Below are 15350 nucleotides of genomic sequence, written 5' to 3' on the forward strand. Positions count from 1 at the left end.
GTCAGCTTATTGGATAGTGCTTCTGGTATTGAATTCAACTTTCTAGATAGATCAACTGAGAATTTCTTTGGCATCCAGGAAAGAAAAAAGGAGAGAGGTCTCAAGTCTTGAACACTCTGGAGATGGTGAATGCAGTAACTTTGTACACCAGTATCATAAATGTTAACACCATCGTAATCATTCTACTGAAACACTAATAAAAATTAGTTTTATATATATACTAGAATAGCCATCATAATTTTTAAAAAGAATATTGGAGGTGGTGTTTATAACCCTGAGTTACTGCAACAGCACAGTGTGTCTAGTTTCAGTTTCATCTTTCTAACTTTTCTTTTTTTTTTATTGTGGTAAGGATATTTAACCTAAGATCTATTTTGCAGATTGCTAGAATTTAGTCATCTTACACAACTGAATCTATGTTCTCTTAACAGCAACTTCTGTCAACTCAATACCATTAAAACAAATAATCTCCTTAAAAATGGACAAGGGATTGGATACATGTTGCTTAAAGGAATTCATATTATGGTCCATAATTATGTAAAAAGATGCTCAGCATCTTTAATGAGAAAAATGTAAATATAAACTACTATGAGATAATACCACTCTAGGAATGCATCATAAAAAGAAAAATAAAGATTACAGGTGTGGCAGTATGTGGAGAAATTGGAACCTGTGTGCATTATTGGTAGGAATCTAACATGGTTCAGACACAATGAAAATAAGGTAAAGGCTCCTCAGAAAACTGAAATAGAACTAATGTATACTCTACAAATGCCTCATATGTGGGATATATATATATATATATATATATATATATATATATTATATCCAGAAGAATTGAACTCAGGATCTTTAAGAAGTACATGAACTTTCACATTCATTGAGGCATTATTTGCAGTAGCTAAAACATAAAAATAACCTGAATGTCTATTGATTGATGAATGGATAAAGGAACTATGGTATAACCATACAGTGGAGTACTGTTCAACCTTAAAAAGCAAAAACAGCCCTTCATATGCGATAACCTGAGGGTCATTATGCCAAATGAAGTCACAGAAGGATCATTTTACTGCATGATTCCATTTATACCTGGTATCAAATAGTCTGCCTCATGCAATCAGAGACTAGAATGTTGCTTGCCAGGGATTAGAAAGAGGGAATAAAAGCTGCTATTACATAGGTATGATTTTACAATTGTGTGTAAGAGGATTCAAATTGGGGTGGGCCACATCTGCTTGTTCTTAGGACTTTTTCCTGGCTCTGTGCTCAAGGATCACTCCTGGCAGTGCTCAGGGAGCATATGGGGTCAGTAATTGAACCCAAGTCAGCAGAATGCAGAGAAAATGCCCTACCCACATTAATATTGCTCCAGTCCCACAAAGGTTTTAGTTTTAAAAAAGAACCCTGATAAGGCTCTTTTCGGCCTACTACATTGATTTTTGTTTATATACCTAAGGCATTAACCTCTATTAATTTTTCCCAAGTTCAGTCAGCGGACTGTGATTTATAATACTGTTAATGACACAATTTCATGCATATGGTGTTCTAACACCACACCTTGCACCACCAGTGTCAACTTCCCTCCACCAGTATTCCAAGATTCCCTCTCCTGAACACTGCCACCCCCCAGCTCAGTTCTCCAGCCCTCAGGTTCTGTTGCCTTTGACCATTTTTAAAATTCTCTTCCTATTATTATTATTGTTATTATTAATGTTATTATTATTATACCTATCACTGTCACTGTCCTCCCATTGTTCATTGATTTGCTCGAGCGGGCCCAGTAACATCTCCATTGTGACACTGGTTACTGTGTTTGGCATACCGAATATGTCACAGGTAGCTTGTCAGGCTTTGCCGAGCAGGCAAGATACTCTTGGTAGCTTGCTGGGCTCTCTGAGTGGGGCGGAGGAATCAAACCTGGGTCAGCCGGGTGGGCTGCGTGTAAGGCAAACACCCTACCTGCTGTGCTATTGCTTTAGCCCATTATACCTATATGTACCTAATATCCAACTCTGGAGTTGATCTGTAAATCTAACACACATCAGATCAAGTCCAAGAGGTAGATTGTAAGGCACAGCACTGTTCTGGACAGCTAGCCAAGCTGGAGTGGTTGATATGATGGAAGGCTGGGGGCAGTGTGCAGTGATTATCTACTTCCATGCATCTATGGTAGGGAGGAAGCATATGCAATGGTAGAGGAGATGACAGTAATCAGCAGATTAGAGAATTTCAGCCATGCAAAGTAGTACACAGCTCTTTGGGGGGGGGGTGGTGTGGAGGAGTGGGGGAGGGAAGTTCGCTGTGGTTGGAATCAGTTTCCACTGATACTTAGTTGGATGGCTTTGCCCTTTGGGAAACACTTTAGATCTGAAGATTTCTCACTCACATCTTTATCTCAGAGATGTGCCTAACCAGAGTACAAAGTATATCCTATAACCGGTGAGAAATAAGGTGATTGGACAGGGAGGAGAAGGTGAGAGGAAGAATAAAGGGAACTGTGAACTTATGCCTAGAGGAGTAAACCTCTTCTCACTCATTCTCAGATGATTCCCACCTCTTCACTATATTTGGATAGAACTTTATAGGGAGAGAGGACTGTACCAGAATTGAAGAACTGACACTTAAGGATAGGAGAAAGAAAACCCATGATTATTAGAAGATGAAAGATGGGCCCATGATCAAGTACCCAAGTACCAATCATTAGTTCTGTTATAGTTGGTAAGTTACTTAAATTTACTGGATCTTTCTTTAAAATGGGAGTGGTAATAACAGCTAACACAGAAGGCTTTCACTATTTGTCCACTGCTCATTAAGTCTTCATCTCCCAATGATTATCCTCTCCATTTCCCTGGAGAGGAAACCAAGGAACAGGGTAGTTGAATGATCTCTTCCCAAGATTCCACAAAATCTTGGAAATGGAGTGAAGATCTAAATCCAGACAGACTATTTACAGTTTTTTTTCTGCTTCTTCATTAGTGGTAAGATAATATTATGGGTGAAATATACATGATATAGGAAAGGTATTTGTAGTGCTGGAGGAGGAATAAAAAAGAGCAACAGCAAGAATCTTTTAAAAATTAATGTAGGTATACTGCTATTTATTTGGCCATTATTAAGCTGATTGAATTGGGCATGAACGCCATACATTTTTTAAAAACTTTTTAAATTGAGTATTCGTGAGATAGACCATTACAAAGCCGTTCATAATTGGGTTTCAGTCATACAATGATTCAGTACCCTTCCCTCCACCAGTGTACATTTCCCACCCCCAGTGTCCCCTGTTTCCCTACCACCATCTCCCAACACTCCACCTCCCCATCACAGCCTCCCTCTATGAGAGGCACTTTCCTTCCAACAGCAAGAATTTTTATCTTTTAACTTCATTGAGAAAAGATTTAGGTTGATGTAGAGCAAACTTTTTTAATATAAATGACAGGTGGTGTGCAGATAGCATCCTGCATTTTCGACCGAATACCCAGAGATAGAATTCCAAATAATTTTGAAGTGATTGTAGTACTTTTAACTTCTACACTACTTATCCTGAAACCAAATGCTTTAAAATCAAACTTTCTCTGTGTGTATGTATGTATGTGTAATTTGTGTATGCACATGAGCACAGACTATTATTATCTTATAGCACTACTTAAGGGTTGGAGCGATAGCACAGCAGGTAGAGTGTTTGCCTTGCATGCGGCTCACATGGCCTACCTGAGTTGGATTCCTCCACCCCTCTCGGAGAGCCAGGCAAGCTACCGAGAGTATCTCGCCCACATGGCAAAGCATGGCAAGCTACCCGTGATGTCTTCGATATGTCAAACACAGTAACAACTGGAGACGTTACTGGGCCCGCTTTAACAAATCAATGAACAATGGGTGGACAGTGCTACAGTGCTACAGCACTACTCAAGAAAACCTCTTTTCATGCCCATTTTTATTAGCCTGGCACTTCCTGATAAGCTTAAATAAGGATATTTTCAGGGAGTTTTGTGATTACTTTCTGCCTACGAAATAATTTTTAGCTTTGTTGGAATATCCTCCTAGCAAAGGAGGGAAGTAATAGACAAGTTAAACTCTGTAAGTAAATAGTTATTTGTATTGGATCAAATGAAAGGATTAAAGGATGACTGGAACTTCATCATTCATTTTTTTTCGTTCCCTTACATATAGAAGCCTAACTTTCCAAATTAGAGTTTCAGAAGCCTTGTTGTTAATTAAAAGAAATCTTTGTATATTCCTTTAAAAAAGAACAAATGGTAAAAATAAAATAGGAATATATGAAATAAGTTAATAAAATTATGAAATTTTGGCACAGCATTCCACCAAGCTATCTCAACATGTTTGAATGAATAAAATAGTTTTTGAAGAGAGAATTAGCATGCTTATACATGAAGGCTTCATTTTTCGCAGATAAAACAATCTACATAATCTTAATGTGCTCGCTCTCTATTTAGCAATAGCTTACCAGGGGTGTCATAGTTCTTGAGTTCCTTGAACAGTTAACTGGAACACGTTTCCCTTACTTTAACACTAACCATAGCCAATTGAAAATTAGATATATTTGAGTAATCCACATCTTTAATCTACAAAATATAAAACAAAGCCAATATGTATATTTTACCTACAATATTGGTTATATTTGGTAATAAAGTCTTCAGCAATTTTTTGGGAGGTGAATGGGATATTTACTTATGAGAAAGCATACATTTATCTTAGAAGTGAGGGCCATAGTAAATTCCAGTTACAGTTTTGAAAACCCAGGTATGAACATTAAGAGCATAGAAAACTAATCTTGAAGGAAATAGGGTTCATACAAGGTTTATTCACAAACTTAAAATAACTGAAGACTTGTCAAGAAAAATGATGTCCCAGAAGGCTTAGAAATATGTATCACTGTCTTAAAAGGAATCATGAAATCAACTTTAGAACAATTAACGACGTTGTGAGTCTAATATTGCAGAAGTATAATGTGAATAAAGGAAACATGTATCAGTTCCTATCCTATAACTTTTATTGAGAAGTCAAGTATTAGGTGTTTTTAAAAAAATATAGTTTATGTAATTGAGTTACAATAGTGCTTAAACTTAGGGTATTGATGTACAAAGTTACTGCATACCCCTGCCCGGAAGTGCCCATGACTCCCCCCAACCCTGACCCTGTGTCACTTCCTGTCCAATATTCCTTCTTCCCACAGTCTCATTATTGTTTGTTAATCTACATTTATGGCTCTAGTGAAGATTTATTTTAAGATTTTGAGGAAACTTCATAATGTTTTCCACAATTTTAGAGTCCATTTATATTCCCACCAACCATGTGTAAGGGATTTCTTTCCATCACATCTTCACTAGTTTGGTGTTTTATGACTCCTTGATAATAACCATTCTGGTGTGTACTAGGTGATAACTCATTGTGGTTTTTATTTGCATTTCCCTAATGATTAGTGATAGGGATTAGTCTCTCATGTTCTAATGGCCATTTGATATCTTCTTTGAAAAAATTCCTGTTTATTTCTTTAGCATCCCCCAATGTTTTGTTTGTTTTTGAGCCACACCCAGTGGTTCACAGGGGCTATTTCTAGTTCTGTGAATGGGAGTGACTCAATGGGGTGCTTGATTGGAGAACTGTATGTAGTGTTAGCGATTGAACTGGGATTGATGCCTGCAGAGTAAGTGCTTTACCTTTGATATTGTCTCTCCAGCCCCTTCTACCATTTTAAATTTAGATATTTCAGGTTATTTAGTTATATGGGTTTTGTTTAAAGTGTATTTTACTTATTAAGACTTTTCTCTCACTCTATTGCCTTTTCATTCTGTTGATTGTTAGCTTTGTTGTACAGAAACTTTTGAGTTTGATATACTCTCATTTATTGACTTTTGTTTTTTGGTGTTTGTCCTTTGTTGTCATATAAAAAAATAGCTGCCAAGATAAATTTAGATGAGTTTTCCCCACTATATTTTCTCCTAGGAATCTTATGGTAGTAGTTCTTAAGATTGCTTCTTTGAGACATTTGATTTTTTCTGGAAGATATGTGGTAGGAGTCCACCTTCATTGTTCCACATGCATTTCTTCAATTTTCCTGTCACCATTTGTTGAAGGGACTATCCTTTCTTGTTGGGAATTCTTAATATAATTGTATTGATCTTAATATTGAATTGACTATACGGAATATTTCTTTACTACCTTGAATAATTCTTGATTTAGAAATTATAACTAGATTATAATTTAAAAAAACATATCTACACAATATTCACAGGAAGCGTGTAAACCTTAAAAAATTGTTAAAATCAAGACAATTATAAATCTTTTAGAATGTCAGAGTTTGAAGTATATATTCTGCCTTTTTTGCCAAAGTTAGATCAGTATACCCACACTTCTTGAAGTACCTATTAACTCTAATAGTTTCATTCCTCTGGTATAGATTCCTTGCAGGAGAAATACCACATGAGAAAATTGGTGTGTGTGTGTGTGTGTGTGTGTGTGTGTGTGTAAGCTTACACAATAACCACAATGATGAAAATAAAATATAACCATGCTGCACATATATAGCGTATATCTCCCAAGGGTATTCAGTATGATTAAATTGTTATAGATACATTTTCTCATTTCTCAGTTCATACTAAAAGCTCAATATGCATCCTATTATCCACATACAGCAAAGAAATTAGTGTCAAATTTGAATTTATTACCAAATTTAAACTTATCATCCTCACAAATAGTTTTTCAACTCACACATATTAATTAGATGATATGCCTTTTATATGTCTTTTATGACATAAAAGCTGTTAAAAGACTTACAGCAGATGCCCTGAGCTAGGCCCCTGGAAGGTCTGTATTCTGACTGCTCTCATTCCCCCATTTTTACCTTATATGCACATTTCTGCACATTATATTGTCTTTGTGGAACATCCTCCCTTCTTATTTCTGTTCACTTAAATTATTCTCAGAGAGCTATAACGCCAAAAGGGGGCTTAGTGATTATAACCAGCATTTTACAGCATTTGTAAAACATGTTGTCAGAAGTGAAATGAGAGAAGATACTGACCGAGGTCATTCTGCTTGGTGTGGCAGAAATGAGGGTACAGGCTGTTCCCCTGCCTCCACTAAATGAAAAAAAAATACATTTGAAATCTTAACTCTTTCCTCAAGACTCAGTTCCAGTTTCCCCCTTCAGTAGAGCTATTTCTGACTTGGTAAGTGAGGGCCATGGTTGGAACCCAGGATACTTTCTCACCTGCTTTATGAGCTGAAGCAAGTTCTTTTATCTCCATTATCTTAGTGTTCTCATAGGTGAAATGAAAAGATTAACAGCTCTGACCTCAAGGGTGGTTCGAAGCCTTAATATTCATGAAGCACTTATTAATAGTGCCAGGTCACAGTAATATTCAGTTGTCATTATAATTATTCATATTAGTTGTCCTTTCCTGTTCCGTGTTTTTTTTGTTTTTGTTCTTGTTTTTTTTTTTTGCTTTTTGGTTCACACCCGGTGATGTACAGGGGTTACTCCTGGCTCTGCACTCAGAAATTACTCCTGGCGGTGTTCAGGGGACCATATGGGATGCTGGGAATCGAACCTGCGTCGGTCACGTGCAAGGCAAACACTCTATCTGCTGTGCTATTGCTCCAGCCCTCCTGTTTTATCTATTATAAGAAGACCACACAATTAGTATTTATTTTTCAATTTCTAAATTCAGAATATCAATTTATTCCAATTTTCTCATCCCGGCTCAACTCATTTCAGAATAGGGACTCTGTCCTGTTTCTTCCTCCCTAGACATTGCATAATGCTTTTTGCAAAATAGAAATTCTAGACATACCTGTTCTTTGCTGGTTGATATTAAGATCAATAGGTATTTAGTAATTACCACTCTGAAAATTTTAGATGTTCCCAAAGAACATTTGTTAAAATGTAATAGCAGAATAATATGTTATCTGGGTTATGAAGCCAAACCATGGCCTACTCCTAGTGATTGTTAGGCAACACATTATAGAGCCTCCAGAATACCTCTGTGGGATGTTTTTAGAAATAGTGGGTAAGAGGATAGGATATTTGCATTACTATTAAGGGCCATTATGTGAGACATTGCTGCATACACTCAAGCCCTATATTTGTATCTTAATAATAAGACATTAATTACTCTGGTCCCTGAGTTTATGATACATATGTGAAGCATGTTTTTAGCCACATATTAGAATTTTTGTAAACTTTAAAAATTCACAATGCTTAGGCTATGCCCCTAATCAATATTTCAGAATTTCTGGAAACTAATATTTAATTCAGTCTTATCAGGTGATGGTACTCCAAGTTAGAGATAAAGGTGCCAGACTGTTGTTAAATGCAATAATATTGTCCTTTGGCAGATTTACTCAGGCGGAGAATGAGGCAGGAAGGACAATACGCATGAACTTGTTTTCCAACAGGGCTTCTGATGATGGAGGAGGCAGATGAATGGGATTCCTAATACCAAGACTGTGAAACCTTGAAACTTTAATTTGTTTGATTCATCTCACTCTTAACAAGAGTCTGTCTGGAACTTTTATTTCGTCTTTGGCCAGGATGACTCCTGAAAATGTATCATTTCCACCCACTAAATTTCTGCTTTATGTTCCACTGGAGAGGAGTAGCAGTTTCTGAATCACAGCTATTGAGTCTTCGTCAGCTCTGTGATTTCCATGGGAGTCTTTCATCCCCCTAACCTGGTTTCTCTGGTTTGATGAATTTTGTCTCGGAGTGCACCTAAAAAAAAGGAGTGAGAAAAAGAACTTCCTTAGGATATATCAAAATGTACACGTTTTTCAGTATTTTAGCTGTTTCTGATCCAGTCATAGGGTTTTTTCAGGATACAAAAACTTTCAGTATTAAAATAATGAAATTCCTAGGCCTCCGTGATCACCCTTCTCTCTACAATAACGTAACACAATCCCAAATATTTTAACAAGCCCTTTTTATCATCTTCATACCGAGATGGTTCCCTGTTTGAGGTGACCTGCCTACTGCAGTGACTTCCAATACAGTCTTTTTAAAGCTCCCATTGTAGCAGTGCTGGTGATTTTGGTGATGGGCAAAGACAAAACCCTAAAATAAATACTATGGCAACCAATTTAGTTGATTATTATTTTTTCAAAAGATTTCTTACTTTCTGGCAAGTGAAAGTGGAAAATTGTCCAGTTTATGGAGAAACTATTTAACCGGAAGAACCCACAGAGAAAGAAAATGTACAGAAAGTTTCGTTACTCCCTAAGAAATATGGCCTTTGCTTGTTTTTATACCAACTTCTATTTTTCACTGTTCCCTCAGGAATCATGTCTGACCACCAGTTTGGGAACCAGTTTATGTGCAGTGTCGTGGCTTCTCATGTGAGTCACCTGCCCACAACCAACCTCAGCTTTGTCTGGATTGCTCCACCTGCAGGCACCGGCTGTGTGAACTTCATGTAAGTACCTAAGTGTCTATGACTGAGCCAATAGCTTATGTCTCTCAAGCAGTTCCACATAGAGTACCCAAATGCATTTTTAATAGGTTTAATCATAATAAAAGCTACTGATTTGATGTTGGAAGAGGTCAAGATTGTTCAAAAGAAGTTGAATTTAGCATTTAATGCATATTACATGAATTCTTATCTTAGGCTTTAGCTGCTGACCTTACCCCTCCCCCCAAAATAAAAGTTTAAAAAGGGCATATATAAAGGAACTAAAGTACGTGAATGCTTAGAAAATAAGATGAAGAGAGGCACAGAAATACCATACACTTGGTGAAAGAAGGTATCGAATTTAGTTTTGAGATTAGCACTGGCCCTCAGTGCTAATTGGGTAATGTGATCAGTTAGATAATTGATGTTAATGATTCGGAAGTTCAGAACTCTCTCGAAATCTAATAGTTCTTGAATCTTTCATTAAAAGAAAGCTGGGGAGTGTAGTGGGCTGTGGGCTAATAACATCTTTAGATGAATGCAGCATTATGGGTCAAAGGCCGTGTCTGTGATGCTTCTCAGGACAGATGATACTTCTACCACTGCCCCCAAGTCACCTCTTCTCTTCCCCCCAACCCATCTGCATTTTCGTATTTTCACTCTAACACGATAAGCTTCTCTTTTTAAATGATGTATATTGTTTATCGTCTGTCTCTTCATGCTGAAATACAAGTTTCTTGGAGGCAAGATTTTTCTGTTTTGTTCACTGATTGGCTGCAGCTATTGAGTACAATTCCGGGCACACAGAAAGTGCTGAGTATTTGTTGAATGGATGAGTGTGCCTATAGACTACAGCAACTCCGTGGGCAGAATAGAGCTGGGAAGTATCATGAATGTTTTTCTATTCTAACCCCTTTCCGAGAGAGCAGAATCCCATGGAATTTATATGCCAAGATTTATTATCTTTCTTCTCTTTGTACCATACAGTACAGTGTCAAGAGTTTCTGTTGTTCCCACATCACTAATTATATCACACTGTATCACTGTATCACCATCATCCCATTGTTCATCGATTTGCTTGAGCAGGTACCAGTAACGTCTCCATTTGTACCAACCCTGAGATTTTATTTATTAATTTTTAAAAATGTTTATTAGTGAAACACCATGAGGTACAGTTGTAGACTTACAATTTTTTTTGCTTGGGTTTCAGTTATACAATGATTGAGTACCCATTCCTCCACCAGTACCCATTCTCCACCACCACGGATCCCAGCATCCCTCCTACCGCCCAACCCCCCATCCCACCCTGCCTCTGTGGCAGGGCATTCCCTTTTGTTCTCTCTCTCCTTTTGGGTACTGTGATTTGCAAAAGAGGCATTGAGTGGCAATCATGTTTGGTCTACAGTCTACTTTCAGCATGCATCTCCCATCCTGGGAGGATCCTCCCAACACCCTTTACTTGGTGCTCCCTTCTCTATCTGAGCTGCCTTTTCCCGTAGCATGTGCAGCTGGCCTCCAAGCCATGGAGTAAACCTCCTGGTACTTATCTCGGCTATTCTTGAGTGTTAGTCTTCTATTTTGTTACTTTATGTTCCCCCAGATGAATGAAATCTATGTCTGTCCCTCTCTTTCTGACTCATTTCGCTTAGCATGATATTTTCCACGTAGTACCACTTGTATGTAAATGTCATGACTTCGTCTTTTCTAACAGATACCTAGTACTCCATTGTTTAAATGTATCAAAGTTTCTTTAACCAGTCATCTGTTCTCAGGCACTCAGGTTTTCTCCAGATTCTGGCTATTGTAAACAGTACTGTAATGAACAAACAAGTGCAGATGTTACTTCGACTATACTTTTTTGCCTCTCTGGGATATATTCCCAGGAGTGGTATTGCTGGATCAAATGGGAGCTCAATTTTTAATTTTTTGATACTCGTCCATGCTGTTTTCCAGAAGGTGTGAACCAGTCGGCATTCCCACCAGCAGTGAAGGAGGGTCCCTTTCTTGCCACATCCGTGCCAACACCGTCAACCCTGAGATTTTAGCAGCCTCTCCTTACTTATCCTTCCCAATACTGCTGTACTGGAGGCTCTTATAGGGTCAGGGGAATTATTCATATATAAATTCATATATACATTTTTCTGGCTATCTTTTGGGTACCCAGCCTATAGACATCAGATTAATTTACTCACCTGACTGACATTTAATGTCACTTTTTCTCTTAGAAATTTTTTCACACCTGTAGGCATTCCTTCTAGTACCTCATACTAAGATGATTTCAGCCTTCCTCAGGGCTCTGCCTACTTCTCTTTCACTCTCTTCTGCACATTGTTGTCTATTTAATGTTACTGTGATAAAATGTCAATCACTTAAAAGTTAGATACTCTCAAGGGCTAGAGGTACCTCCAGAGACCCTGGAGGCCATTCCCAGAAATACACCAGCCAGTCTGGGTAACTAAGTGCTGTGGGCCAAGCATGGAAGCTGTGCCAGAGGTGACCAGGATTGCGTCTGGCAGTGTTCATTGTGGGCAGTGTGGTTTCAGGCCCCAGCACAGGCAGTAGCATGTGCTTGGACCACTGAGCAGTCTCCCCGATCCCACAATTTTGTTTTTTTCTAGAAAATGCTGTAACTATTTTAAGTCTCATACCCAGATAACATTTTCTTTGTAGCTGGTGAGAAAAGCACAATCTGGTCACAAGTCATATTTATGGACTACAGAAAATTTAACAACCTCACCCAAATTTCCTATGAAATTTTAGATGATGCAAATTGTACTTTTTCACATTCTAAATAAATAATTCTACTTAAGCCACAACAATGGTGAATATTAGAGTAGCTGCTTCCTCTGTGAGTAGAGGATATCTTAGTTGATCTCTTTTTCCATGCAGTTTGTGAGGGTGTACAGGAAATGTGGACCACTATATGTGGTCCACTGCAACAACTCATCTGAATTACACTTACCTATTTAAAATCCTTTGTAGGGGCCAGAGTGATAGTGCAGAGCAGATATGAGACTTGCCTTGCCCACAGCTGATTCCGTTCCCTGAGCTTCACCAGGGGTCATTCCTGAAGACAGAGCCAAGAGTGATCCCTAAGCATAGCCAAGTGGAGGGGTGTGGACTCCCCAAAACCTAAAATTAAAATATTTTTAAAAGTCCCATAATAAGAATTGTGGAGCATTTGAACTGAAATCCAGACAATTATGTAATGTGCTGTGTGTTTCTGTCTTTACCCTAGAAGAGAAGTGGTACATGTCTGAATAAACTTGGTGTTATTGGTTAACCACGTAGTCATTTTGGACTGTCTGTTTACTGCCTTTCTTGTTAAAAATAATCAAGTGAGAGGCAGGAGGGTCAGAGGATAAAGTTGTTGGGTAGACAGCAGCAGATACATAAAATAAATCAGTAACTATTTTGTTTTATTCATAGTTTTATGGATAAAATTATATCTTGCCCAAAGTTTTACCATACCTGTTGATAGTATTACATTTTGAATGATTCACTCAGAAAACCTGGTTGGTACCCATATCTTCTGACAATATACTTTGTTTCATTTTTATGTTTGAAAATTTTCCTGACTAAGCCTCCATTTGATAGAAAACAATCAGACAAAATTTGTAAACTTAAAATTTGTAAACAATTTCCAGGTATGAGGGGAAATTGGGGAGAGAACAAGGAAGAGAAGGAATGATTTAAAGATGAGAATAGGAAAAGGATAGAAGGAAGGAAAGAAGGAAGGAAGAACAAAAGGAAGAAAATCTCCAAGCTAATGAGGTCAGAAAATTAGCGAGAAACTTAAAAAAAGGGGGAGGGGGTCAGTAATAGTTGTAAAATAAAAATGATATCACTGATTAAAAATATTTTTGAAAATTTACAATGAACCACCCGCTATACTAAGTAGTTTCTTTTTTTGCAGACCCCTTTAAGTGGTGCTCAGGCATCCCAAGGAGTATGTCTGGTAATTCTTGCTTAATGAATACACGGTTAAGTGCTAGAGCTTGAGGATGCAATTCTGCTTAAGCCTATAGATCTGCTGAGGTCACCTCCTATGTTGCTTGTGGTGGGGGTAGGGGTGGAGCACATGTGGTCAGGGGATTGAACCACGGTCTGGTACATGCATCCAAACCCCTGAATGATCTCTCTGGCCCCTGTTCTAAGTAGTTTATGTCTTTCAAAGCATTTTTTTCTCATGGGAGTTCTATTCCTTTATGTATTTAGTTTATAAATGAGGAAATTGAAATAGAGAGAGATTAAGTGACTTGCTTAACACCCAGTGATAATCAGAGACCAATTGAGAAGGAGGTTCAGTTTCAAAGCAGGTGATTTTTGTAACTACCCTTTAACAATCACTTATCTAGTTTATTGTAGTAAAATGTCCTTTATAATGATGTCATGAAAATCAAATGCAGTCTGTAGTGTAGTATCAGAATCTCTCAAAAAAATTTAAGTGCTCAATGTGTATTTCCAGTATTTATTTAAAAATCTAGCTCTCTATAAAATTTAATAATATCATAGAATCTATTTTAGATGTCAAGAGGTAGCAATTTAAACTTCTGAAATGTGAAGAATACAGTGGACCAAAGTGACAAATGAGGGTTATGCTCTTTGTGTGATGCATTTTATTCTTAACATGCTGTTTATACCCTATCCCTACTCTGAAAAGGGATCCATGTAGGAGGGAAACAATGTGTAATTTATAGGTAAAATCTGTTATCATTAGATTTAGATTAACTTCTTAGACAGAGATGCTAATGCAATATTAGGAACATATTGGAATATAAATGAAAATAGTATTTTTGCCTACATTTAGTGATGATTAACCTTAAGTGCACCACTTTAAAATGGGAACAGTATGAATCAAGAAATGTTCTGTTTAACTGATCAACACAGAGAATAAACTCACGTCAGCAAAAGACATACACAGGTAGACCATATTTGAACATTTTATATTTTAAAGCATGATTCTCCTACAGGGACGTTTTAAAAAAAGTAACTGAAAAAGAAGACAACAAAAACCATTTAAAAAATTTAAGACTCTGGCAGTTTTATGATCACTAGGACAGGCTCAAAATAATACTGATGCAGAGATTTGAGGTGCTGCCATAAGTGTATCTCAGCTGCCTTTAATTTTTGATGAGAGTCATTCCAGTCTGTCTGGAGGATTCCCCAGGACAGATACTGTAGTTGCCCATTAATTTCCATCCATCAGAAGAAACAACACAGTTATATTTGCCTTTTTTATATAAATATTTGAAATAAAATCAGGGACTGCCCCCGGGGTATGTTTATAGGGAGTTCATTTATATCTGTAGATAAGGATGCCAACAGTCAGTTCATATATATGTGATACTGCTTTCTATGTTATACAGAACTTAGTAAAAAAAATTAATTACATCTCATGTTAGACTTACATTACTGCACAAGTTATATTTAACATAGCTGTATTCAGATAAAAGCAATAAGGATATTTTCGAAAGAAGGAATTTCATTTATCCACTATTATGTTTTTCTGAAAATTTCAGTTACCTTTATTTAATATTTTTCAATTTGAGAAATTTATTCAAGTGTTGCTGAAAACATACCATTGAATGAGATGATTAAAAAAGTTATTTATTCTCTAATTGAATATCTAGGAGCCTGGTAATTCTTACTTCTACTTGCATCTGTTTTTCATCAAAATTAAGTAGTCAATTAGGCTTGGACAAGGAGACAAGCTAAGTCCAGATTTATCAACATTTTGGGTAAACGAGGTCAAGATTCTTTGGGGGGAGATTTAGCTTTTCATTTTAGGAAGTATTGTAAAATGTTTAGATAAAATATGTCTACTAATTTTCAGGAAGGTATGAAAAAGATATTTTTGTTATATTAGCAATCAAAAATAAAAATTAGGTAGACACTCAAAAGAAAATTATTTCTTTCATTTTATTCTCCTCTCCTTTTTCCTTT

At 37.0% G+C, this 15350-nt stretch overlaps 1 protein-coding gene across 1 annotated transcript in view; it reads left to right on the plus strand.

Moving 5' to 3' along the window:
- Positions 1-15350, plus strand: part of RELN (reelin) — a 511483-nt gene that overhangs the window by 131786 nt on the left and 364347 nt on the right. The window contains exon 3 of the mRNA XM_056118569.1: positions 9293-9428. Within this exon, the coding sequence (XP_055974544.1) occupies positions 9293-9428 (136 nt within the window). The remainder of the gene's footprint in view (positions 1-9292; positions 9429-15350) is intronic.

This window comes from Sorex fumeus, unplaced genomic scaffold (assembly GCF_029834395.1).
Source record: "Sorex fumeus unplaced genomic scaffold, SorFum_2.1 ptg000037l, whole genome shotgun sequence".
In the NCBI taxonomy this organism is placed as follows: Eukaryota; Metazoa; Chordata; class Mammalia; order Eulipotyphla; family Soricidae; genus Sorex; species Sorex fumeus.